The 26,225-nt window shown below is 41.5% G+C and overlaps 1 protein-coding gene across 2 annotated transcripts in view; it reads right to left on the reverse strand.

Annotated features, from left to right (window-relative positions):
- Positions 1–549: 549 nt before the first annotated feature.
- Positions 550–26,225, reverse strand: part of PXMP2 (peroxisomal membrane protein 2) — a 94,406-nt gene continuing 68,730 nt past the window's right edge. For both annotated transcript variants that reach the window (XM_078667253.1, XM_078667254.1), the window contains exons 5-6: positions 4,082–4,201; positions 550–924 (exon numbers count right to left, since the gene is read on the reverse strand). In XM_078667253.1, the coding sequence (XP_078523379.1) occupies positions 856–924; positions 4,082–4,201 (189 nt within the window). In that variant the 3' untranslated portion in view covers positions 550–855. The remainder of the gene's footprint in view (positions 925–4,081; positions 4,202–26,225) is intronic.

The following is a 26,225-nucleotide window of genomic DNA, read 5'->3' on the forward strand; positions in this document are numbered from 1 at the left end:
AAATCTCTCTTGGCACAGGACAACGTCTTTTCTGCTTTACGTGTGTTAATATACGTTGCCTTTTGCATAGTTAGGGGTTGGGTGCATCATGAACAACTGTTCCCTGTATTTAAAGGCAAGTACAGCTGTGCAGAGCTTGTAAACACAACAAGCATTTGTCTTGTGTTATTTCCAATTGTTTTAGTGCATTTACATTATCAGTTTTAGAGCCACTGAGCAGACTTCTTTTCACAAATGCATTCTGGGAGATGCCCTGTAGATCAAAGTTCAATGCCTGAGGTGCCAGTTAAAATATGACGGCACAAATCATCCTAAGAAACATTCCTTTGTTTTCCTTACCCATAGCAAATATATGATACTGTTCATTTTTTTGGCATTCACAATTCCAGATTTCTTTGCACCTCTAGGTGGGATTTCTTGTAATGATAAAACCCTGTATTTCAGTTTTAGTGAAGCCCCCCTAATATGAAACATTTCACTGCAAGGAAGCACGCTCCTTGCAGTGGCTGGCAAGTAATTTTTGTGATGACTGAAATCTACATGCAGACATTTTAGGAAATTGGTTCTTTTTATTGCCGTCATCTATGTTAATACATCATTAATTTCCCAAGCATGTGCTAGCATACCTCAATTGAGACTAACAGTGCATTATTCAGTAATCATTACTGCTGGTCCAGACCGCTCTGGAAGGAAAGTCTTACACAGTGCACCAAAGCATAACACGTGGCCAGTTGGCGCCATTTTTCCCCTTCAATGTCCAGTTTAACTACCGCAAAAGACGCCCGACCGGCACAGGTGGCATCATCTTCGGTCTGGGTTCTTGGAGGCACGTGTGATCACATCATCCTGCAGAATTCACTTCTTCATGGAAGAGAGGTAAGCATACCAGAACAATGCCACAAGATTGGCAAACAGCACCCGAAACTGGAAAATAAAGCACACATCCAAATGGAAACAGTCAATATCAAATGAACTATAATCGCTGCCATCTTCAACACAGCATCCCATTGTTTAATACAGATATCTACTCTTGCCTTTTCGGTGTTTTCAGAAGTACAGACACACACGCTCCATGACTGCAGGAGCAATTTTAATATATTAATACTGAACAGCTATATCTCCAGGCTTTTCGGCCCTTATCACAATAAGACAGCCACAGATTGTTTCTTCCATATAAAGTGACTAATAGACATACAAGACATATTAAAGAACAATCATGGAAAACATTCACAGGCATCGCCATTTTGCCGCTGTGCATTGGTATTGTACTAAGTGCAAATGCATCCATCAACACTCATATACATTGATGGTCTGGTAATAATTAGTTAATATTTAATAGTGCTTGCTTCTGCTAGTATGCAGAGAGAAGATGGCCAAAATGAGGAGTTGCATAACATTTTCCCAATCAAGGGGTCCAAAATCAAACAAGACTAAAGGCCCACTTAGGCATGATGCTAATACATACAAGCAATATTAAAAGAAATCTGTGGACATAAGGACCAAAAAATATAAAGAGATCTTTCATGGTAATCAGTCCCACCAGAACTGAATAATGTATGGACAGATAATTAGATGCTGTGGAAATTAGATTGTCTGATTTACAATGAAGTTTTACAATCTAATAATGAAACCGTGAATAAATATTACCAGTCCACCAGTGTATTTGACTTTTGATACGTGAATTTGCACGTATTGCAATACAAATGGACTGCCTTATGACAGCAACGCTCAGTGAATGGTAGTATGCTTTTTATGTTTATTACTGAATATGTCTTCTATGTCTGTTAGTCACTGTTTATGTGGAAGAAATAGCATGTGAATCTCTTATCGTGACCAAGGCCGCCATTGCCCGGATGCATGAATATAAGGCTGTTCAGCAAGCCATTAATACATTGTCACTGCATCTGTAGTAGTGAAGTGCGCCTGTTTGATCTCCAAATGTGAAAAAGAAGACATTAAACATGCTGCAATGGGCAATATGCACCAGTAATGCACACCACCCCGTGTGAGTCTTGGTAGGAGATGTGCATGATGAAAAGCGATAAGAATATATACATATGTTACCACTGTGTAATAATATATGTATTGCACAGTGGCATGTATCACTGTGTGGTTATAGTTTAGCCGCACTTTCTAAAGAAGAGTCACTTTTTGATTTGCCTACAACCTTTGACACCACAAATGTATTTGTAAAAAAGTGTGGCAATTAGCTAAGCTAAGCTCTGGCATGCCAACTTACGTGCAGATAAATTAGTGAGGGAAAAGGTAAGGGGAGCAATTTTGATGTTGCTTCATAAACAGCTAGATGATATTTCATAAATAGCAGACTTTTTAGCTTCTTCTAAAATGGGAAAACTAGGTTTTGTAGCCCAAGTGATATAGGTTTCCACAGAGATGAATCACATAGTATCAGCCTCTTAGTTGCTCTCCCTGAAACTGCTGCATCTGGAGGGTGCACTCAATGCATGTAGTGTCAAACATCCAAGGGGTAGCGTCTATGTGACACCCTACTCCTCATTTTAACAGTTCTGGCACACACAGTATGTGTTCTGGTGCAAGAGGCCTTTGTCACCAGTCTCCTGACCACTGCTCAGGGTGATTATGACATGTTGCTCACTGACAGAGTGCTAATCTCGGTTAGATTTTTGGGACACAACCATAATGGCGCTCCTTTTAGCAAGGGTGACTGCCATCCACATGGTCAGTATATGAAACTGCTGTCAGTGGTTGCTGATTCTAGTAATGGGGCACAAGGATTTTTACCTGAACCTAACTGTGGGGTTGCCTATTGGCAGCCATTGGTAAATCTGTCTCAAGGGTCAGAGATGGGTCGGCTTATTCCTCCTGAATAAGGATGTATGTTGCATAATAATATTAAGAGGGGTGAGGCCCAGAATTCCAAAGGAATGGGGCGAGTTAATGGGTAGGATTTGGTGTATTGCAGGGTTAAGGGCATTTTTAGTTATGTGGAAAAGTAAGGAACATTCTTGGTAGCACTAATCTGATAGAGACGTCTAGCCGCAAATAACTTATTTTAGAATTATCCCTAGGCGTCAGCCTGGATCCGGAAATATTTTGTGAGCAGTACCCCTGCACGCCCGTGGGTGGTATTCGGATCCGCGCGTTGTCGTCCTTGGACGTGACGTCCACGGTGCATATAAAGGCACCACTCCAGCGCGCAAACATCAGTTCTTTTCTTTCTGCGCCAGTCTGAACAGATTCGAAGAGAGCTACCCCTTGTCACTTTTTAACTAGCCTTTTTTGACTTTTGACAAAGTATTTTGAGACGTTTTTCTCCTGGTGTGGCAGGAATGTCATCTAGGAAGGCTGGCTTCAAGCCTTGCGGCATCAATGTTGGTGATGGGCCTCCACCTTGTTTGCCTCAAGTGCCTCGAGCCCGACTAAGACGTGAAGACCTGCGTCAACTGTTGTGCTATTAATCCAAAGGCCTTGAGAGAGTGATCCCTCAAGCTCCTGGCAGCTGGGAATGTGATGCTGCGATGGTCTCAATCCCGGTCGAGAGGAAGGGTCAGGGCTCGATCACAGATCCCAAGATCTTCGTCGCCAGCATCTCATATTTGAGTGGCCCATTTCTGCCACCAAGCCTTTAGGCCCGCTGGTTGAGGAGGGGCCTCTACTGGTTCCATGCCTGCAGCTCCGGCCCTGGCATTAGTGGGACCCTTAGATTGATCAGGAACGGCAGCGGTCATGCCACCTCGACCCTCCCAGGCACTGGACCCAATGTCGACGCTTCTGGGGTCATCTCCATTCTGATCCACAACTCTAACAAGGAGCCGGAGGGGCGTCGTCTGAGGCCGACTCCGACTGGAGCCATGCCTTCTACATCTAACACCCTGCACTCTGTGTTGCTCTCTGTCACCCAACTGCTTCTCCCCGCCCCATTGCTCTTGTTCTTGCCTGTATGCTTCTCCCCATTGCTTCCCTCATGTGCGCCCTCCATGTTGCTTTCCCCCAACCCTGTGTTGCCTTTGCTCTGTTAGACAGTAGTGGATTGTAACATGCAGGTTTGGACGAGTCCAGGCAGTGCTACATGGCATTTGATGGCCAGGCGTCTTCTTACCTGCACAGGCACATAAGTAATGTTAATGAACTGGAAGGGGGTCCAGACTTTCCAGTTCATTTTCAGTGCTGACCAGTAGCCTTTTCTCATTCTCTCAGACAATGTGGAAAGACTCTTCCCCTAAAAAACAAAAGTGTGTAGAGTAATTGTCACCAGGAATAGCACAAGAATGATTGACTGTTAGTAGAAACATAAGCAAAGCAAAGTGCTTTCTACATCCCCCAAGGTGTTCTGCTTTTGCCAGCCATTTTAGCTAAAGGCTATCTGAATACTTAAGCCATTTGTAAGTATACAAGTAACTATACTTTTAGGACCACAATCCTTTACTTGAAAAATGGTCCTCTCCACTGAGCTCTCTTACTGTCTAGCCCACATTCCTGATGACTTGTTGATGCAAAAATGTATGATTCTGGATGCTCAGTCTCTACAGAACCCTTGTTATACGTATAAAAAACAACAAACTGAAGAACACTGAATCACGTTAGTAAACCAGCTTCTACACTTATTAGGTAAGAACATTTAACTCCTGCAGATCGATCAATCTTTGGAAAATGCTAACCCACTGAGGAATCTGCTTTTATTCCTACAGACCTGAAAGACTCTACTTGAGAAGAGATGTGGTCAAGCCACCAAATTGGTGTCTTACGTTTGTTCTGCAGTCTAATCACAGTACCCCTATTGACGAAACGGTGAGATCCGGAGCTACAAAATGTTCACTCTGCATATCATTTCCTCTACTCACGAAAATTGGAGGGCTTAGAAGTGACGTATATTGCAACAACAACCAGATGATGGATGGAATGCTTAAACTAATCTTAGCCATTGGATATTACTTGTGGCCGCAGCCCAATCCATTGTCAATCCCCCGCCATGCCACCTCAGTTTGGACCCAGTCATATGCAGATCAGTCTCAACCCTACTACAATGGGAACAGTCCAGCCCAAACTGCCAAGCCAGGTCCTCACGAGCCGGAATGCAAGCAACCTAAGACCAGTTTCGCCCTTTAGTGTTTCGACCTAAGTGGGATGGGTATGCCCAGATGTGGGTCTTGTGCACAATGTCACTGGAACCAAGCTGTACCAGGCTGATGAGCCCATAACTAGGGCAAAACCGCTCCTGGGTTGCCTGTGTTCCTGTTCGGGTAGGACCTGGCTTGGCAGTTCGAGCTGGAGTGTTCCCACTGGAGCAGGGCCAAGACTGATTTGCATATTGCTGGGTCCAAACTGAGGTTGCATGGTGTGCAAAATAACTATGGACTGGGATACGACTCCAAGTAATTACCAGTGGCTGAGATTAATTCAAGCATTCATCCATCACTTTTTCTATACTTTAGAAGTGAAGCATAGACTGTTGTTAAGAGCACAGAAAACACTTTTACACAAAATGGAAATGGGAATAAGGGAGGCTGTGCTTAGAGAGATGTGAGGCATGGTAAGAGGAAGACGTGGAAATCAAACTGGGGACAGTGGGAGGGCATGTAAAGCTGCTATCCAAATACTAGGCAGGTGTAATGCGTCCACTAACTTGGAATAATGGGGACAATGAGCAGGTGGGAAATTGCTTCTTCCTATAATGGAGATAGCTGTGAATGTGGGATTGTGAATCTGTATAATGGATACTTGAGTATGCAAGATTGCAACTCTGTAATGGACACATTAGAGAATTAAAATTGTGTCTATATATGTATCTGAGACTGTAAATCCGTCTTTGAATAATGGATATATTTGACAATGAAAGTCTTACAACAATTAACATATTTGATAATGTGAGTTGTTGATATACTCGAGAATGTAAAGAAGTCTTTGAATAATGGACACAATTGAGAATTTGAGCTTCAGTGGCTGTGAAATTAAGATATTTGAGAATGTAAGAATGTGACTGTATAATTGAGACATTTGAGAATGTAAGATTTTGATTCTGTATAACGGAGATATTTGAGATTGTAAGATTGTGATTCTGTATAATTTAGGTATTTAAGAATGTAAGGCTGCGACTGTATAATGGGCAAATCATAATATGTGAGACTACTTCTCTGAATAATGGAGAGATTTGAGATTTTAAGATTTCAACTCTGAATAATGGGAAGATCAGAGAATGTACAATTGTGACTCTGTATAATGTCATATCAGAGAATGTAAGATTGTATCTCTGAATAATGGATATATCAGATAATGTAAGATTGTGATTACGGATAATTGGTACATGTGAATGTAAGCATGATGGAAATATTTTTTTAATGACTTTATTCTTGGTATGTTTTGCTGTGTCTGGGAAGTGGAAAGGAGGGGTGAGTCTGTGACTGTGGTTGAGAGTCAGAGACTGTAATTGCTATGAAAAGATTAATATTTAATACATGAGGCTGTGAATGTGGCTACTTGGGGAAAGGAAAGCTGCGACTGTAGTTTACTAGCTGTGATGAAGTAGTGACTCCATGCTAAGGAAGGATTATGTGACAGGATATACTGGTGGAGTGAAGCAATGACTAGCAATGGGCAGTGGGGAAAATATGAAACCATTACAGAAGACACAGCAAACCACCTCAGAAAATATAGGTGAAGGTGCATTTAACCATTACTGGTAGGATACATTTCTTTTAGTCAACGTAAGGGATTGCACAGAATACGAATAGTGATTTCTTACTGCCCAGACCGTTTTTGCCAATACTTCAGGGATATACATAAAACCACAACAGTGCAAACATTACATATTTGAGAAATATGTTTTCATTAACAAAGTTATACTATGTCAAAATGTCGCCATTTTCCACAGTGCTATGTCTTATTCTGGGCAATCACAGCACTAGATGACATCTGCTACATTTATAACAGGCGACAGAACTAGCAAGAACAAGGAATAATACAAATGAGAAGGAAAACAGGAAATAGTGATGGAGATGAGGAGCTGTGGGATGTAGTTTACGTAAATGACAAAAAGTGTAACGTGGCCTTGCACCATCCCTATAATGCAGAATTTAGAAGATGCTGAAGAGAAAAATTCTCAACAAGGATTTTGTGTTTTCCAAAATCTATAGCTTATCTTAAACAGAGGTTAATGTGAAGATACCAAACTGATGCCATATACGTGAAGCTATTACAGATAGTAAAACTAGTGGATTTCCATGGTTCTCCTGAGATTCATGTGTTTTGTTTTAAGGTGGATTAGAGCAGAAAGGATTTTGAGTGTGAAGCCTTGCGTAAAAGGTCTTCACCCTCCTACTTGTGTATCATTTGACAGAGGGCGACTGGAATGGCAACGTCAGGTGCCTATCCTGCTGGTGGTATAGGAATACTATGGATAGGTAATTTGGTACAGGGCAATGAGGGCATTGTGGGTAAGCTGAAGTGCTCAGAAGTCTGCTGACAATGGCAGACTCTCTAGTTACCAAACAAGATTCAATGCTGATCGCTTAATGGAGAGGACTAATGTGAATATGCAGGATGTGTCAATGTGCATACACAATGGTTGATTTGCTTGTCTGGTTGCAATCCTCTAGCTCTGGAAGAAGTCGGAGAGAATGATCACCCATCTCCCACTATGATCTTGAGAGGCCAAATGGGTTGTGGTAGCAGGGTAATTATTGCTACCCATCTTGGTACTCTCAAAAGGTCAGGTGGAACAGATTAAATATGAATTTTTCATGGTTATGTTTTAAAATCCAAAGGTTCTTTTATCCATGGAACCAGTGGAAGACATGGTTGGCCTGAATAGTCTCCATTCCATCAACATGTGGACAACAACACAGACATCTACAACTGTCGCTCTTCAAGGACATCAGTACCTCAAGCTGTGTCTCAACGCAACGGAGATCTGGATGGCACATTATGACCTTCAAGTTTATTGGGTTGCAACATACAAACAGTATACAATTAAAACACTCCGACTCTGTATCCAAAACTAATCATAAAATAGCTTTTTTTTTTTTTTAAATGTATCTGATCAACTCTAAAAGTCCTTCACTTACCCAGTCACTTCTAAAAAATGGAAACTTGGTGGGCAGAGCAGTCCTGGCTGGGGACAAGATGACTGCCAAAAAGAGTTGCACCACTATCCTTGTTGCCACAGCCATTACAAAGACGCCTGGTGACCGCTTGATGCAGTGAGAATAGATACTGGTGGCTGTCACTCTGGGACTCCTCCTCCTTTTTCTCTCTCATGATTGGACAACTATTAAGTTTTGAGCAGCGGTTGAAATTCTGACCCATTCACAGGGAGGTTCACTGGTGCTATCAGGAGATAATATAACCAGAGGAGCCAGAGAAGCTGGAGAAGGAACAATAACTATCCAAGGACCTGCGGTCATATCATATAAAAGATGGCGTCAAGAGGCCGTGGCGGATGGGGGAGGTTCGTTGTGGGATGGAGAGTGTTTTAACCCTCTGCACACTTTATGTACCAATATTTGCCCATCACCTATAAACCTGCTAAGAATGGTGAGCCTAGGACCCTTATGCCGAATACGTGGGTCTGGTGGGTCTGTAGGGGATTTGTTGTTTAACCCTCTGCACACTTTATGGGCCAAGATTTGCCCGTCACCTATAAACCTGCTAAGAATGGTGAGCCTAGGACCTCATGCCAAATACGTGGGTCTGGTGGGTCTGTGGGTGATTTGTTGTTTGATTACATTTTGGTGGGAAGGTTTATGAAAACTGTGAGCATGTCAGATTGCATAAGATGTAAAGAGACCTTTAAATAAATGGCGATAAGAAAAGGCATTGTCTGATGAGGGTGAATGTATGCTTGAAGAAAAAAGACAGAGCCAATTTATACTATTGTGAAGGAGCCAGACGGTAAGCTGGAAGCCATCCCTGGAGGATATCACAGATGGAAGGGAGCAGGGTAAAGTGAGAGAGGCTCCTGTTACCTGTGGTATATGCCACTATGCAAGAGCGGGTATCCTTCAAGGACAATACAATGGTAGGGTTATACTGCTGGACTCCAGGGTAGAAAGTTGGATTGTCTGTGGAAAGGATTCTTTTCGTGGATCCTACAGGTTCTTGTGATGATGCAGGAGTTTCCTGCTGAAGTACCCAAACTATTTGTTGAGTTTGCTGGACATTGATGGGGTTACTGGACATCTGGTTCTCAGATCGATGTGTCAAATTACCTCCAGGAAAATTGAGAGAACATTTTCAGAAGGCAGCAGCGTTTGAAAGTGATCAAATGAAGGGAGGAGGAGTTGAGGTCCATTCAGTTCCCCATTCTAGAATCAATTAATCAAAAAAGGAGAATGGACACTTGTAACTAATAGACCATTGGCTATCATGGAACACCCTCATAAACACTGGTGGATGTATGCGGTGTATATTTTTCTCCGCCCCACACTCAGCGTTATGGCATAGTCATCGGGTGTCCAATTTTTGTGTTATATGCCAGCCTTATCCAAGGCGACCTCTGGTCTAGGTAGCAGTGTCTAGATATTTGAAAGACACCTCCAGAGGGAGGGTGGAGTGCTCAAAAAGGAAAATGTGAAAAACAAATTATAGATTTTAAAAAACAATTTCTCTCCAACACAGGAAACTTTAATATAAAAGGAGATATATTGTTATTAAGAATCAGTTGGATATAAGGGTCAATCGAGTTACTAGACTGCCTTTTATCTATCAGTAAGCGGTCGACATGTTTCTGCTCTTTTGGCCCAGCCGGGTCTGTAGAGCATTCGTCAGGACAAATACAAAAACATTGATGTACTTACACAACTTGTGTAGGTTTCAGTACGGTGTGTATATTTTTAGACCACACTCGCTAAGAACGCTATTTGGGTTCCTGAAATAGAAAGCACAACACAGAAACACACACATTGCTTTTCATCTCTAGGTTACTTAGAGGTATCTCTGTATGTCCAAACTTAAAGAACAATAGTATGCACCAAATTATTGGCAGGTATATACAGGAGAAGGAGAAAAAGTTGGCACAAAGGTGTCGCATGAGGTCTATGCTTGTGTGGAGAAGATATGAAGGGCCATCGGTTATTACTTAATATAATCTTTGCAGTTATTAATGTGCAACAACAGGTACAAAAGTGTGAATATTGTTACTCACAGTCAATTACAAGTTGATTTATGCAAAAGCGGCGGTTTTACTGCATAGAATAACATATTGTTTAAGGAAAATGAAATTCTTAATGCGTGTTAATAAATCTCTGGAGATTCTCACTAGGAACCGCACAACATCCAGGTGTAATAATACGTAATTAAATGTGTCGAGGATGCTGGTTTTGAACACATGTCTTAATGCATTAAGATTCAGATAATTTATATCCTAATAGATATGTATAATGCGACTACTGTGGAACTTTACATTAGGAGAACAGTTATAGTCCCATTAGAAATGACCAGGCTTTTGTATGAACAGGTCGTTAAACTCTCTCGTTTTTTTAACTCTATCGTTTTTTTAAACTCTATCGTTTTTTTTTCATGTACTCAATGAAAATAACCCACACGTTTCCAGTATTTTATACTGGAAACGTTACATAGACGACATCATTATGATTTGGCATACAGATAAAGACCTGAATGTATTCATAGAGTGGCTCAACGGGAGAGATAGATGGCTGAAATTCACCTTCATTTCGAGCGACAGATAGATTTCCTTGACCTGACCATTTTTGCGGAGCAAGGGAAACTAGAAACAAAAACGTTCACGAAGCCAACGGCTTAGATACCTCTAAGTAACCTAGAGAAGCAATTTGTGTGTTTCTGTGTTGTGCTTTCTATTTCAGGAACCCAAATAGCGTTCTTAGCGAGTGTGGTCTAAAAATATACACACCGTACTGAAACCTACACAAGTTGTGTAAGTACATCAATGTTTTTGTATTTGTCCTGATGAATGCTCTACAGACCCGGCTGAGCCAAAAGAGCAGAAACATGTCGACCGCTTACTGATAGATAAAAGGCAATCTAGTAACTCGATTGACCCTTATATCCAACTGATTCTTAATAACAATATATCTCCTTTTATATTAAAGTTTCCTGTGTTGGAGAGAAATTGTTTTTTAAAATCTATAATTTGTTTTTCACATTTTCCTTTTTGAGCACTCCACCCTCCCTTTGGAGGTGTCTTTCAAATATCTAGACACTGCTACCTAGACCAGAGGTCGCCTTGGATAAGGCTGGCATATAACACAAAAATTGGACACCCGATGACTATGCCATAACGCTGAGTGTGGGGCGGAGAAAAATATACACCGCATACATCCACCAGTGTTTATGAGGGTGTTCCATGATAGCCAATGGTCTATTAGTTACAAGTGTCCATTCTCCTTTTTTGATTAATTGATGGCAGCAGCGTTTGACCTTCTCGCAAGTGGACTCTACTGCTATCTTACCTGGAGGCAGGGGATAGGACTGAGAAACTGGACTGTAGTGAGTGCCCGCCTTAAGGATGTATCAAGGTCTCTGGTGGAAGGTTCTGGGTGTAAAAGGGCTATTCCATGGGGAGAGGGAAAAGGAGTGTAAAGGAAGGATTTAATGGTAACGTTTCGCGTCCATGGTGCTTCTGTTAGCTAAACAATGCATAGCAATGCACTGGAGGACACCCGCGGAACCGCCGCTAGCGGCCTGGATAGGGGCGGTCAACAAATGGGGCACCTCGGAGGAGGAGGTGCTTCGATCGGAAAAAATAAAGGGTTTGCGCAAACACCCTATCTCCATGCAATGGGCCATCCTACTGCACTCCTTTAAGCAGGAAACAACAGAGCCGCCATTGTCTCAAAACCCTTGAACCCTCATAGCAGAGGCGAGACACAGTGCTGCCCGAGGTAGTGCCCTCATGGTAGGAGAGGTACAGTGAGGTGGGGCTTAAAAATAAGGATATTCTGCACTTGTAATACCCCTGGATTGGCCACTCTGCCCCCCTCAACTGCACACACAGTCTACAGTCCAGTTAGAATACATCAGCTTACCCGTCCCTATTGAACAACATTGTCCCAGACACAGTGTACCCCAGTTAAAGTCACCCCGGTTGAAGAGTTCCATTTGTTATCACAAACAAGATGTTAATCACAGTGCTAGTGCCACAGGCTAGCGCTAAGCTCACAGTACATACTATAGGCACTCACCTACAGACACATGTTTCGCACCAGTATGCTTTCACATGTCGACAGTGACAATTAGGTAAATGATGTATGTGTCAAAAACTGAAATACGGCTTTACAAAATTACATGGATTACAATTTGTAAAATGACTAATCCCGAAGTAAATGCAAATGCACGTACTGTATGAAAATGAGGAAATGCCAATAAAAATGATTTTGCAGAAAAAAGGAAGGATTTACTGATAGTTATTATTCCATATCTGTCTACACTGTTCTCCCCCCTCCACTTTTAGGCTCACTTAGACCACCTGCTATGCTTAAAGTAGGAAGTTGAAGATGTAAGCCTATTTGACATACCTATATGTAATATACTGTGGTGAAGTGGTGATATTATATCAATTTGTTTGATGACTTTTGTAATGGCATCAATAAACAAATGTAAACATGGACCTTAAAATCTATACTTTGGAAAAAACTATCAACCTGAACAGCAGAATGGTCAAAAACGTTGCTGTGTATGAAGTTTGCAGTTTTCATGCATGTACCAAAAACAAGTGCCACTGCAAAGATTTGAGATTAATTACTGCTCATAGACCTAACTGGTTAGAGAGACCCCATTCATTAGCATGGAAAACAATGGGCAAAATAAAAATGAGTGTATCACTGCCTCAAATGCATAGGACTTATCACTTATTTCCTATACTCTTGCAAGGGTTTTGGAACAAAACTTTACACAGACTTTTCACCTGAATGTAAAACTAGCCACTGGAACCTTAGAGGCCCTCAGGAGGTTCGAAAGTAACTTGGACAAACACAATCCACTGTCCTTTTTGAAGAATTCCATAGTCACACTTACAGCTTACCTTACTCAAAATAATAGACTCAGTGGGGGCAACTACTGCCCAATGTAGTTCAGCTCGTCCTTAATCATACCCTCTGCTCTTTCGCTGATTTCTTCAACCAACTCCCCTAAAGCAGTGTGGAAGCATATTCCACAAACAGTAAGGCAAGGACCCCTCTTGGAATGACTAGCATCCACAGTTAACCTTCCCTATAAAAGTATGAATGTGCATGCCACCACAGACTAACAGAGAGCAGAGGACATCAGCGGTTGTTGGGCCAATAGAACAATAAATACTGTTTTCTTCTATGACAAATTTCAGTGTATGTGTTGCTATCTCCCCAGCAGCCTCATAGTAATATTCTCTAGCGCTTGCATAAACTGGCCCTCCTTTGCGTACCATATTTCTCCTACATATATAACTGCAAATACAGCCCTTGCCAGACAGATAAACTGTTAATCCCTTTCTGACTTGTGAAACCCTCAAATTGTGATTGTACATCAGAACACCAGCTAAGGCCTGCTGGAGATTTGTTTACTACTGATATCAGAGTTCACCAACCAAGAGCCCGTTTAATATACTCCTTCTTATTAGGCACTATAATGTAGTGTAGTTCCTATACTCCCAATAGGCTCTGTGCATTGGAATAACATAAACGATAGTTTAGACGTAGGATTGAGGTCGACTATGTCTCTATTGAATATGTTAGACTTAATTATGAATGCCAGCTACCTCAGAGGTCACTAGAAACTTCCTCAAGTGAACAGGAAGGAGTTAACTTTCCTGAATAGACAAGAAGGGATTAGTTTCTGACAACTGCATAAACATGACAACTTTGCTCCCTCCAGAATAAGGAGTATATCTCCAGAGTCGCGGAAAACAAATAGACAGCTATTTCACTCAGTCAATCGTGCATGCTTAGTTTCACCAGGAGTGCAGAGAAATAGAGAGACGGGTTTTTTCAATAAAAGTTGTTATTTATTGAGCAGTCCTCTTTCTCATGCAAGAGAAGTGAATTGCCACAATTGCAATACTGGTCATAAAGTAAAGTGCGTACAGTAAAAGGAGTATTATGAAATAATACTGTAAAAGTATTGATATGGTTTCTAAGCCATAAGATACTGTCGTGTATTTCTATAGGTTCTGAATCAGTCCCCCTATTCCTGACCCTATTCTGGTTAAACTAACTATCAAGTTAACTAACAGTCAGCCCATGAGGCAAAAAAAAAAACCCCCATGATGCAGATACCGTTATCTGACGCAGTCACACTACGGCACAGGAACGTGTTATCTGATTAGGTCATAACGCTTGAGATCTAATTAGACAAGCGACATTCCTCCAGCCCCTGATAAGGCATACGACGTTCTCATAACAAATCAAACCTATGACAACCTGGATAATCAGTGCGGCCATTGTTTTGATTTCACAGAGAACTTTAGTAAAGAATGTGCTAACGAGCAAGTCGTATGACATCTTTATTGACGTATCTATGTCCATCCTTACGTCAATCTCGGCACCTTTAAGGTATAAATATTGCCGACCTTGCCCTATGCAAACACACGCGTGGTGACAAGACGGAGCAGCCATACTTGCCGAAGCCGAGAGCAGAAGCAGACCCCGCTGGCAGCAGCCCCGCCTTCCTGACGCGCTGAGAGACGCGCTGCTATCTCAAGCCGAGAGACCCAGCACCGGCGTTTCTGGGCAGCCCTCGCAGGCAGCCTGGAATATCGAGAGCAGAGAAAGAGATACTATTCCTCATCCATCCTAAATTCCAGGTACAGAACTGAATAACCCCTCACAGAGAATTCTTTAGTTATTCACTTGGCAAAAACAAACTTAACTTAAACTGTAACTTTCTATTCCCGCCCACGCATTAGACTTAGGTCAGGTACACGGGGTAGGCGTATTTAGAAACACCAGTTGAGTACGTTTAGTCAAATGTATATGTGTATGTAAATATATTTTAATCATTTTAAACATCATATGGCTCAGAAACCATATCAATGTTTTTACAGTATTATTTTATACTATTGCTTTTAATGTATGCACTTTACTTAACTATAAGTATTGCAATAATATCGATCCATTTCTAATGTATGAGAAAAGAGACTGATCAATAAATAACACCTTTTTATTGAACACGCCCGTCTCTTCCTTTTCTCTACATTCTGATGAGACTAAGAATGCACGTACTGACTGAGTAAAATAATTGCCTTGTGCTCACACGACTCTCGAGATTGACTCTTGATTAGGGGAGAGCAAAGTTGTCATGTTCTATGGTTGTCAGAAACTAAATCCCTTCTTGTCTAATCAGGGGAGTTAATTCCTTCCTTGAACATTCGAGAAAGTTTCTAGCGAACTCTGAGCTTTGCTGGCAAACCCAAAAATTAAGTCTAGTATCGACAGTAGTAGACCTAGTTAACGTCTGGTCTAGGCCTTTACTGCTGTAGGTACTATTCCAATGCGCAGAGCCTATTGGGAAAATAGGAGCTACACTACATGGCGCCCAACGCGTTTGGAAAGGGCGATAAAACTAACGTAAGACATTTAGAGTAACTCAGTCGTGCTTTCTCACTCAGACCCCTTTTCCCAAATACTCCAAAGACGTCTGGAGTGGGTGAAAGGTTATATCCTCCAAAACCTCGCAGGAGGGAACTCCTATGTATGGTTCTTGGTCAAGTCAACGTTGAAGGATAAACAGTTCCAAAATATTGTGCATCTAATCTTTGTTCCATAAAGAAACCTGATCTGCAAATAGACATAATACCATCCTGTCTGTAAAATGGGAGACAGTGATGAAGAAAGAGAGGCAGTTAGATTAGCTACTGAACTCGCAGATGCTGATGCTACCATGCAAGCAGCAGACCCGAATATAACACTCATTCCGGTCATTAAAAGGAGATCTATAACCTTAAAACTTATAGAAAATGGACTGACACCTAGAGGTGGCACAGTCATATTCGTAATTGAGGCACACGAATATCGGCAGACAGAGGTATACTATTCATGGATACATTTTCCGGCAGCAAATGCTGTAACAAAGTACTTCCACTATTACAAAGTAGAGGAACCTCCTGAAACATACACTCCTTTCGAGGAGGTGGAAGTACCACTCAAATTCCAAGAGCATTTGCTCTTATTTGATGGCGCCCTAATACATAACAATCACATTACAAGGCTCGGTCCTTTAGGAAGACCAGGAGCAACGTGGCCGGTCTTATCCGGATACACACCACATCCAGACATCGAAAGAATGCCTGCAGCAGAGCTGTTAATACAGCTAAAACAACTACTAAAAATTCATAGACAATTAGTTCAGTATGTAATGCGGACTTCAACAATTCAGCCAGCGATTAAACTTCCACAGCTGACCCCTCACCAGGGGAACACAAATAAAATTACACCACAGAACATCCAATCCTGCCTAGGTAAAGTTCCAGCTAAACGGGAACAGATACCATTCTGGTTGGCACAGAAAATCACCCAAATAGAGGCGGTGTTTCCTGACACCACCCCGCTAGAAAAACACAGGATTCTGACTATATGTCTCCCAATGGGAATCGCACCACACATTGAGGACTGTGACACTTGGGGTACAGTCTTTGCTTCCATCTACACAAAAACGCACGGTGTTCCATCCATTTCGGTAATACCAGATGTGCTAAAACAAATTCAAGATGAATACGGTCCAGAACCTGCTTTAACTCTTGGTATGAAATTACTAAAAGACTTCAAGCAGGTCTCGGCTATATTATTAGCCAACATAAAAGGTGAAGCAGCAAACGTGGCGATCCGCCAGAGGTTAAAAGAGACAGATATAGCAGACCAACCAGCTGAAATTGCCAGAATCATAGAAAAATCCTATGAAGAACTAGGCAGAGATAGTCTAGGTGGAATACCAGTAAAACCGCAACTGACTACAAGTCCAGAAAAAATATTTTTTAATAATAATTCACCAAAAAAGAACTGGGATGGAAACAAACAATCCAATCCAAAAGAAAAGAAATTCCAGTCCAGAGGAAGGTCTCCTAGGCGAAGAGAAAAATCTCCAAACCGAAGACAGAGGTCACCGCAGAGTGACCCCTCTGGGAATAGATATAACCTTAGAAATAGGGATAATATTAAAAAACCTGATAGATATCAAGACATTGATACACGTCCCTCTCAATCTTTTCAGACTTCCTCGCAGAAATCGGAAAGAAGAGGACGATCAGAAGAGCACGCCAAGTCCAAAGACAAGGAACCTGCTCAACAAAAAAAGAAATTACAATTTCCAAAAAAGAAGGTAGCCAGTATCAAGGTAGTTAACAATGCCGAGAATACTGAGGACACAACTGAAAAACGGAGAGTGGGCTCAGACAATGCTAGACAGCGCAGCAGAGGTGAGCATAGCTCGCAAAGTCCTTATGAATCATCTGGAGACAGTGGACACGAATGAATATCTTCAAGTGGAAACTGCAGACACCAGAGTTAGCAAACCCCACAAGATATACGAGATAACATTACGTATAGAGGGAGATAAGACTAGGAAAATAAGGGGACTATTTTGGGATAACCTCTCCAAAGGCTATGACATCCTTCTAGCTGAAAAAGACTGGCCACCAGAGTTTGTCAGGGAGTGCCCTCATGGTGAAGAAGTAATTATGCCTGCCTTCTCGAATCAAATACCGATTCATAAAAAATACACACTTGCTAGAAAGTGGGCAGTGGCCTTAGCACCTGCTTTATATAAAAATCATGTAGGATGGGATGAGGATTCTCCTCCTCACAAAATCCAGTTAAAATCACAACCTACTGCACAAAGGCAGTACCCAATTAAGCAAGAAGCTAAAAAAACAGGTAAATGAAATACTAGATCAGCTAGAATACCAGGGGGTGATTGAAACTTGCACCTCACAAATGAACAATCCTTTGTTTCCGGTCTCCAAACCAGACAATTCATATCGTCTAGTTTTGGATTACCGACACCTTAACACATGTTGCAAAACCTTTGCAGTGCAAAACTCACACAGTGCTGCACTAATGAATAACATAGTGCGCAAAAAATACAAAACAACCCTGGACATCTCCAATGGATTCTTTTGTCAAAACATAGCACCAGAGAGCAGATATTTAACTGCATTCTCAGTAAATGGCACTCAAAAACAATTCTGTCGGTTAGCCCAGGGGTACAAGAACAGCCCGGGGGTATTCTCAGCGAGAGTAACAGAATTACTACAACTATATGATGATGAAGCATTATCTTATGTCGATGACATTTACTTAACAGATGATGACTTGGAGACTCACTTGAAAAGGGTGAACACCATAATACTTGGGTTCGCCGCAGAGGGTTACAAATTCAACTTTAAAAAATCCAGAATTGCCCATCTGACAGTCTTGTACGTAGGATATGAATTATCAAGTATAGCCTGGTTGACAATTTTCTAAGAACTAGAAGAATTAAAAAAATCTAAAATATGAAAAGACGTATCCTCTGCCAATCGACATTCTGCCTCTACGACATTACGCCTGTGTAATCTATACAGACGGCCATGCTCATCCCTCCGTTTGGGGGAGAACAAGCATACAACCCCACATGTGAGATTACAAAAGAAGTGTGGCGCGGAGGTATATTAAAACCTCTATTAACAAAATCACACTCAGTAGAAACTAATTCAGAACAACAAACTGAAATAATAGCATTGAAAATGGCGCTAGATAATGCGGATCGCGAATTCCCGACACTTATAGTGTCAGATTCATATTACTGCGTCAAATCATATAACAGCGATTTGCAGACATGGATTCAAAACGGTTACAAAGATGACACAGATGCACAAATAAAACAGAAACTGCTCTGGGAACAAATAGCTCTTTTACAAAAAGAACTACCAAAGACTCACGTGACTCACTCACTGAGTCATCAACGTGATGGCGTTCACGTTGTAGGGAATTCATTGGCTGAAACAGCCGCAGCGGCAGCCACTAAACCGGCTCCCGTAGTTCGAAAAAAGCGTACATTAAAATACATGGACGGTGAAACATTGCTGGCGGTGAAAACGTCATTAAAAGGCGACTGCTCAGCGTTACCGATCAACTATCCACTCAATTATACATACATAATCGATGCAAACTCCGTCCCTTTTGCTCGAATCCCTGGAGTGGGGGATAGAGTGATTCCAAACATGGACAGGAGAAACTTGTTAATCGCAGACGCACACATGGGCGAGGGTCTCAGACACCTTAAATTAAAAGATTCTCTGGAAGAATTACAATCACGGTACTGGTGGCCAGGCATGAGCCTGCACTACACCATGTTTGTAAAAAACTGCCCAAACTGCAACAGAGATCGCAGTGGGGAGAGAAGCAGTTTAATACCTCGTCGTATCAAGGCAGATAATATTACCAGCAAAAAGAATGGCTTGCGATTAACATATACAGGCTAGTTTCCACTTATAATGTAGATCCTCAGCACTCGGCTGACGTCCGGACTGTTATACAAAGATTTGCGAGTCTAAATGGCATATACGCTAAGAGCATGCTACGTTCGACCATTGCTTTCACTCAGGCAATCCAGCCTGGGGGGGAAACATGGCCAAATGAGCACAGCCCAGCGGGAATCTTCTCACTTCCTTCCTGAGGGTACGGGATGGTGTAAAGAAAAAACCAAGGCAGAAAGCAATCTATAATGGAAAGGATATTAGGTTCGGGAGCTGGGTGGGTCAAACATCTAATAAGTGTCCAACGTAGTCTAAATAACTTGCCAAGAAATTCTCTGAAGGGATTCAGTCCGTACGAATTATTATTCGGAACTAGGATGTTGATCTCTGACCTTGATAGTCAGACTTCAGTGGTAATAGAAAAAACCTTTGATGTCAAAGACCGTTTGGCTATTTTGCAGGACTTAAACAAAACAAGAAAAGACCTGAGCAACATACAGTTGAAACAACAGCCAACGACCACTGAAGAATCACCACCTGTCCCAGCAAGACCTGTCTGGATTCCAAAAGTCGGGGATCTAGTCAGGGAGAAGATCGCGGTAAAGAAGGAATTTGGGCCTTCTTACAGAAAAGCAGTTCCTGTCTTGTCTGTCAACGGGACAAGATCAGTTGTACTACCGCCACTTGCTGGAAAAAAGGAGAACCGAGTTGTATCCATCGACCTGGTAAAACCACAACATGTGGCCGATAACAAACAGTAGGCCAAGTGGACTCCCAATAAGTAGCAGAACACCAAGGTTTGCTACCAGCACAGAGGTCCTAACAAAAAGGCTCATCACATTTGAAACGCCTAAAGAAGAACAAGAAGGACTATGCAACAATGCAATAGAACTCAGACCTCTGAAAACCCAAATAAAGACATTTAGCAGAGACACACCAATCTATACTGAAGTACCAAGTGAAAATGCAAAAAACAGAAATCCTGAACCAATTGGAACAATTGACAGAACTGCATCCGGTTACTTCATCAACTTCGATGATTCCTCTGACGGCTTCAGTGAATCAAAGACACAGCCATCATCAAAATCCTTTAAAGACAAAGCTAAGGAACTTTTGAAACATCTGAAAGAAACATATCTGGTTTCTCCATGGATTGAATTTTGGGTGGGTTTTGGTGCATTTATCCTCATACTTTGGCTCATCATGGTATTTACTTTGGGACGCTTCATTGAGGGAAAATATGCTAAAATGGACACAGCAAGTCAGAACATCAACTTGATCCTCAAACCACACACATCTTCACACGTCGAGAAAAGAGAACTTTCTTCAGAACTTTCTTCAGCCAACTTCACAGCCAATCCGATACCTGGTGGGGTAGCCTGGGACAACACTGACTATGAAATTTATGGTCCGGTCGAGATCCTGAAATATCCACACCAAATCAAGATCTCATTGAGTGATTTTGCAAAACCAAACTCATTTGCTGATGATTGGGACTTCGAAAGCATTAACAACATGATGTCTGACTTAGTAATGTCTGCTAAATTTACAAAACATGATTATTTGCAAGGTTCTACAAATTATGATAGTATGTATTGCTATAACCATTATGGTAACCATTTTTTGCATAAATCTGCACAACCTAGAAATGTTTTAAATTATAATCAATGGGAACATTGTGCTACACCTCCAAAAGGGAGCTCAAGAACCATTTATGACAAATATTCATATTTTTCAGGTTTTAACACAAGTAATGCTGAAACTTTTTATTTTAAATTGTCAAACAAGACAGGGATGAAAACCATGATAACCAACACAAAATTGATATATTCAGATTCATTCTTTGAAAAAATGAATACCTTTGGATTTGATTATTGGGACAAAAATGTTGATTTGAAAAGTGTTTGGGGTACAAAAGAATGGCAAGTACAGGGTATAGAAGCTTTGTTTAGAGCCTGCATGATCCCAGAACAAATGATATTTTTAAATGACACTGTTCAACAAACCACCTGTCTTGGCCTAGCCAAAATCAAAGATTTAAATAAACCGTCTATTCCAAAGCCAACAATGTTTAGCAATAGCTCTGATACAGATGAAGAGATAGACGTAAACCATATATTAAACCAAAACAGAACACATCCTGATTGGAAACAATGGTTGATCTGGCCCACAGATACAAATAACTGTCAAGATAGATTCCTGAATAAAACACAGGGTTTCAAAATTACCAGGCCAGACCCTAGATATCCCCAAAGACATCACCCAGGGATAATAACAACCTACAGTGTGGGCAAATTATGCCTTCAATGGCTACAGACTTCCACACTGCCTGAAATTAAGCAACATCTAACTTTACTTACTGATGGTGCTGACTTGCTTGATTTCATACTGGGACCACGCAAACAGCGTCAAAAGCGTTTCATAGCAGCCTCTGTATATGCAGCATACAATGAGGCCTGGAAGGTTACTCAAATTGAGACAGCAGAAAGAATACGGGAAATTGACCGTATTAATTTGGAAAAATCACTATCTGTAGTGGACAATGGGTTAATGACTCTGTCCTCCAGAATTTTTTCATTGGACAGCATTGTGTCTTCAGCAATCGATATATTATCGCAAGACTTACTGTTATTACAACATGGTCAGTCACAATTGCGTTCCATTGTACAGCTTGGCTGGACGTTACAAAATCTGCGTTCAGGCTATGTGCCTTGGCGTTTAATCAACACAACGTCACTATTCCAAATCTTTAACCTTACTGATAGACAAATCGGTATGGCGCAAAAGGGTGCTGATTATACAATCTTGAGCATTGAAAAACTAGAAAGATTACCGTTGACAATGTCAGAACGACCTGTCAGTGAATGGATAATCCACGGAATCATAAATATTCCAATCTCAACCTTCAGGTTTCAATACTGCCAAAAATATATACAGGCTGGCATGTACGAGAAATTGGGAAAAGGGTACCTTAAAACAACTTGGAACCTGCCCTATTCACATGCATGTGTCAGTAATAAAGGACAGAAAGTGTTTCTTAGTGGCAACAATTGTGCTATGTCACTAAGCGGCACGCTTCTGTGTAACGGAATTAGTTTGCATGGAGCCTGTGAAGGGAATTCATACAACCTTTCATGTCACCAGCAAGGCGCACCTGCAACTGAAATAGAACCATTCTTTCAAAGACTCTATAATGGGAGTTACATTCTTATTGTAGACCGCAAATGTTGTAGTCTTATGCCCGGGACTCCTTATCTAGTCACTACAACGGCGAAGGTCAAGTGCTGTGGACGTTCTTTATTCCCCAGCTCCTTTCCAGACAGGGAGGCAAGGGCATGGCCCAGTTTGAAAATTACTTCTATTCGAATAGATACTTTAAGCAGAATGAAAATAGTGCTTCTTCAGACGCCTACAAGGCTCACGTCAACAAAAGAAACGTATGATCTACAAGTCGCAAGGACGACTGCAGAGATACATACATTATTATCGACTAATTCCCCCGTACATTTCGCGGAAATCCTGAGCGAAATCTTAAATATTTCTGATACCACTGGGGTCTCAAAGGTATTTAAGACAGTATTTTCGATGGCATTAACACCATTCAAAGCCATACTGGGTATTTTTCCAGATTTCGTCCATTCGATTTTTGGCGGACTTCCCCTGATCCTGGGACTAATTGCAGGAATCCTATTCCTAGTCCTTATTTTTCGTTATGGCAACCCATGTCACAGATCAAACTCTCGCGACAATGGAAGATACGATCCTAGCCATTGGATACCGGGACCGGATATCAAAAATCCTGGGACTCTCCCGGCTTAGAGACCTGAACATGACTTGGTTTCTATCATTTCGACCAATGTGGCAAAGGTGTGTTTTACCTGTACTAAGGTGTCTGCTATGCGGAGAAGAATGCGTGTTAGACACCTGTCTGACGCTACAATCGGATGCGCCAGTGGATGCAGATACACTGTTGGTTCCTACCAAGGTTCACGCTTTGTGCTGCCCTCAAAGGCTGCCAATCCTGATGACGGCATTCCTGGAATCTTCACCACTACGATTGAAGAGTAGTGAAGTTCAAGATGAAAGCAACATCGAACAGGTACGACCTTCTGTCAGCAATGCGAATCAGAATGTCAATGGAGACAATCATGCGCACGAATGCATGGTTACCCCTATTTCCGACTTAGTGGAACTTTCCCATGAAGCTGTTGACAGTTTTTTCGAAAGCCTGAATGATATGATGTTCTCTCCAGAACAGAAATAGAGACTTTTGAGTAAACTCGCACACGGCGTTCCCTGAATTCGGCCTTCAACTTTAAAAATAAAGTCACATGAACAATTTCACTCCAGCTCACGGACAGCAATATTTTTCAGCAAGCCCCTTAAAATATTTTTCTACATATTTTTTTCCCGGGACACTGATCTTCTGCTTAAAGTAAGAAACTATTCCTAGAGAACTAAAATTTCTATTTTTAGATACTTTATAGACTTTAGCTGCTCGCTGGTATGTTCACAAATATTTTATTATGTGATGAAATGGTCTCGAACTTCCTTTCTGTATAGCCATATTAAGAGCCATTTCATGTGTATTTCTCATATACCAATAAGCAATAATGCATAAAAATGCGTGTTTACTTTTGCATTTAATTCATAGCTTAAGTGCATACAATATATGACTGCAATTTTTCAGTATATTTGAAAATTTCGAAATGCATTTATGTATTTTGGGGTGGTAAGGTATACACTATACTCTATAGTATGTTGTACTATGTTATACTATGCATAGATTAGTAGATATGACCATAGTTAGCGTGGAGTGGGTGTCGTGTATTTCTATAGGTTCTGAATCAGTCCCCCTATTCCTGACCCTATTCTGGTTAAACTAACTATCAAGTTAACTAACAGTCAGCCCATGAGGCAAAGGAAACCCCCATGATGCAGATACCGTTATCTGACGCAGTCACACTACGGCACAGGAACGTGTTATCTGATTAGGTCATAACGCTTGAGATCTAATTAGACAAGCGACATTCCTCCAGCCCCTGATAAGGCATACGACGTTCTCATAACAAATCAAACCTATGACAACCTGGATAATCCGTGCGGCCATTGTTTTGATTTCACAGAGAACTTTAGTAAAGAATGTGCTAACGAGCAAGTCGTATGACATCTTTATTGACGTATCTATGTCCATCCTTACGTCAATCTCGGCACCTTTAAGGTATAAATATTGCCGACCTTGCCCTATGCAAACACACGCGTGGTGACAAGACGGAGCAGCCATACTTGCCGAAGCCGAGAGCAGAAGCAGACCCCGCTGGCAGCAGCCCCGCCTTCCTGACGCGCTGAGAGACGCGCTGCTATCTCAAGCCGAGAGACCCAGCACCGGCGTTTATGGGCAGCCCTCGCAGGCAGCCTGGAATATCGAGAGCAGAGAAAGAGATACTATTCCTCATCCATCCTAAATTCCAGGTACAGAACTGAATAACCCCTCACAGAGAATTCTTTAGTTATTCACTTGGCAAAAACAAACTTAACTTAAACTGTAACTTTCTATTCCCGCCCACGCATTAGACTTAGGTCAGGTACACGGGGTAGGCGTATTTAGAAACACCAGTTGAGTACGTTTAGTCAAATGTATATGTGTATGTAAATATATTTTAATCATTTTAAACATCATATGGCTCAGAAACCATATCAATGTTTTTACAGTATTATTTTATACTATTGCTTTTAATGTATGCACTTTACTTAACTATAAGTATTGCAATAATATCGATCCATTTCTCATGTATGAGAAAAGAGACTGATCAATAAATAACACCTTTTTATTGAACACGCCCGTCTCTTCCTTTTCTCTACATTCTGATGAGACTAAGAATGCACGTACTGACTGAGTAAAATAATTGCCTTGTGCTCACACGACTCTCGAGATTGACTCTTGATTAGGGGAGAGCAAAGTTGTCATGTTCTATGGTTGTCAGAAACTAAATCCCTTCTTGTCTAATCAGGGGAGTTAATTCCTTCCTTGAACATTCGAGAAAGTTTCTAGCGAACTCTAGTTTCTAGTGAACTCTGAGTGAACTAGTGAACTCTGAGCTTAGCTGGCAAACCCAAAAATTAAGTCTAGTATCGACAGTAGTAGACCTAGTTAACGTCTGGTCTAGGCCTTTACTGCTGTAGGTACTATTCCAATGCGCAGAGCCTATTGGGAAAATAGGAGCTACACTACTTAAAACTGATAAAATACATACAATGATAAAAGTTGACTAAACGTACTCAACTGGTGTTTCTAAAATACGCCTACCCCGGTGTACCTAACCTAAGCCTAGTACGTGGGAAGGAGTAAGTAAGTTGCAGTTTAAGTTAAGATAGTTTTTGCCAAGAATCTGAATCAAGAATTCTCTAAGGATCTAATCAGCTCCGTACCTTGGTTATAGAATGAAGGAGGTCTTGTGTCTCTTTCTCAGGACTCGATCTCCCAGCAACCCGCAAGGGTGACTGGAAACACTGGAGCTGGATTTCTCGGCAGGAGAAAAGACAGCGTCTCTCTCAGTGCGTCAATGGGAGGGTCGGCTTCCTTCGGCTCTCGTTACAGCTGGGCTTCGGGTAAGTAGATAGCCGATCTGCTCCAAACCACCTTGTCTTTGTTAGGGCAGCTGCTGGTATATTTATACCTGGAAGGTGCCAAGTTTGACGTAAGGTTGGACATAAGACGTCACTAAGAACTTGCAGTTCTTTCAGGACTCCAGAAGTTCTTGGACAAATCAAAACAGAAGCAGGGGGAATTCCCGGGCTGCTGGAGGCTTGGTTTGTTTAAAGAACGCGTTGTACTTTCTAGGAGTGT

This window comes from Lissotriton helveticus, chromosome 11 (genome assembly GCF_964261635.1).
Source record: "Lissotriton helveticus chromosome 11, aLisHel1.1, whole genome shotgun sequence".
Taxonomy (NCBI): Eukaryota; Metazoa; Chordata; class Amphibia; order Caudata; family Salamandridae; genus Lissotriton; species Lissotriton helveticus.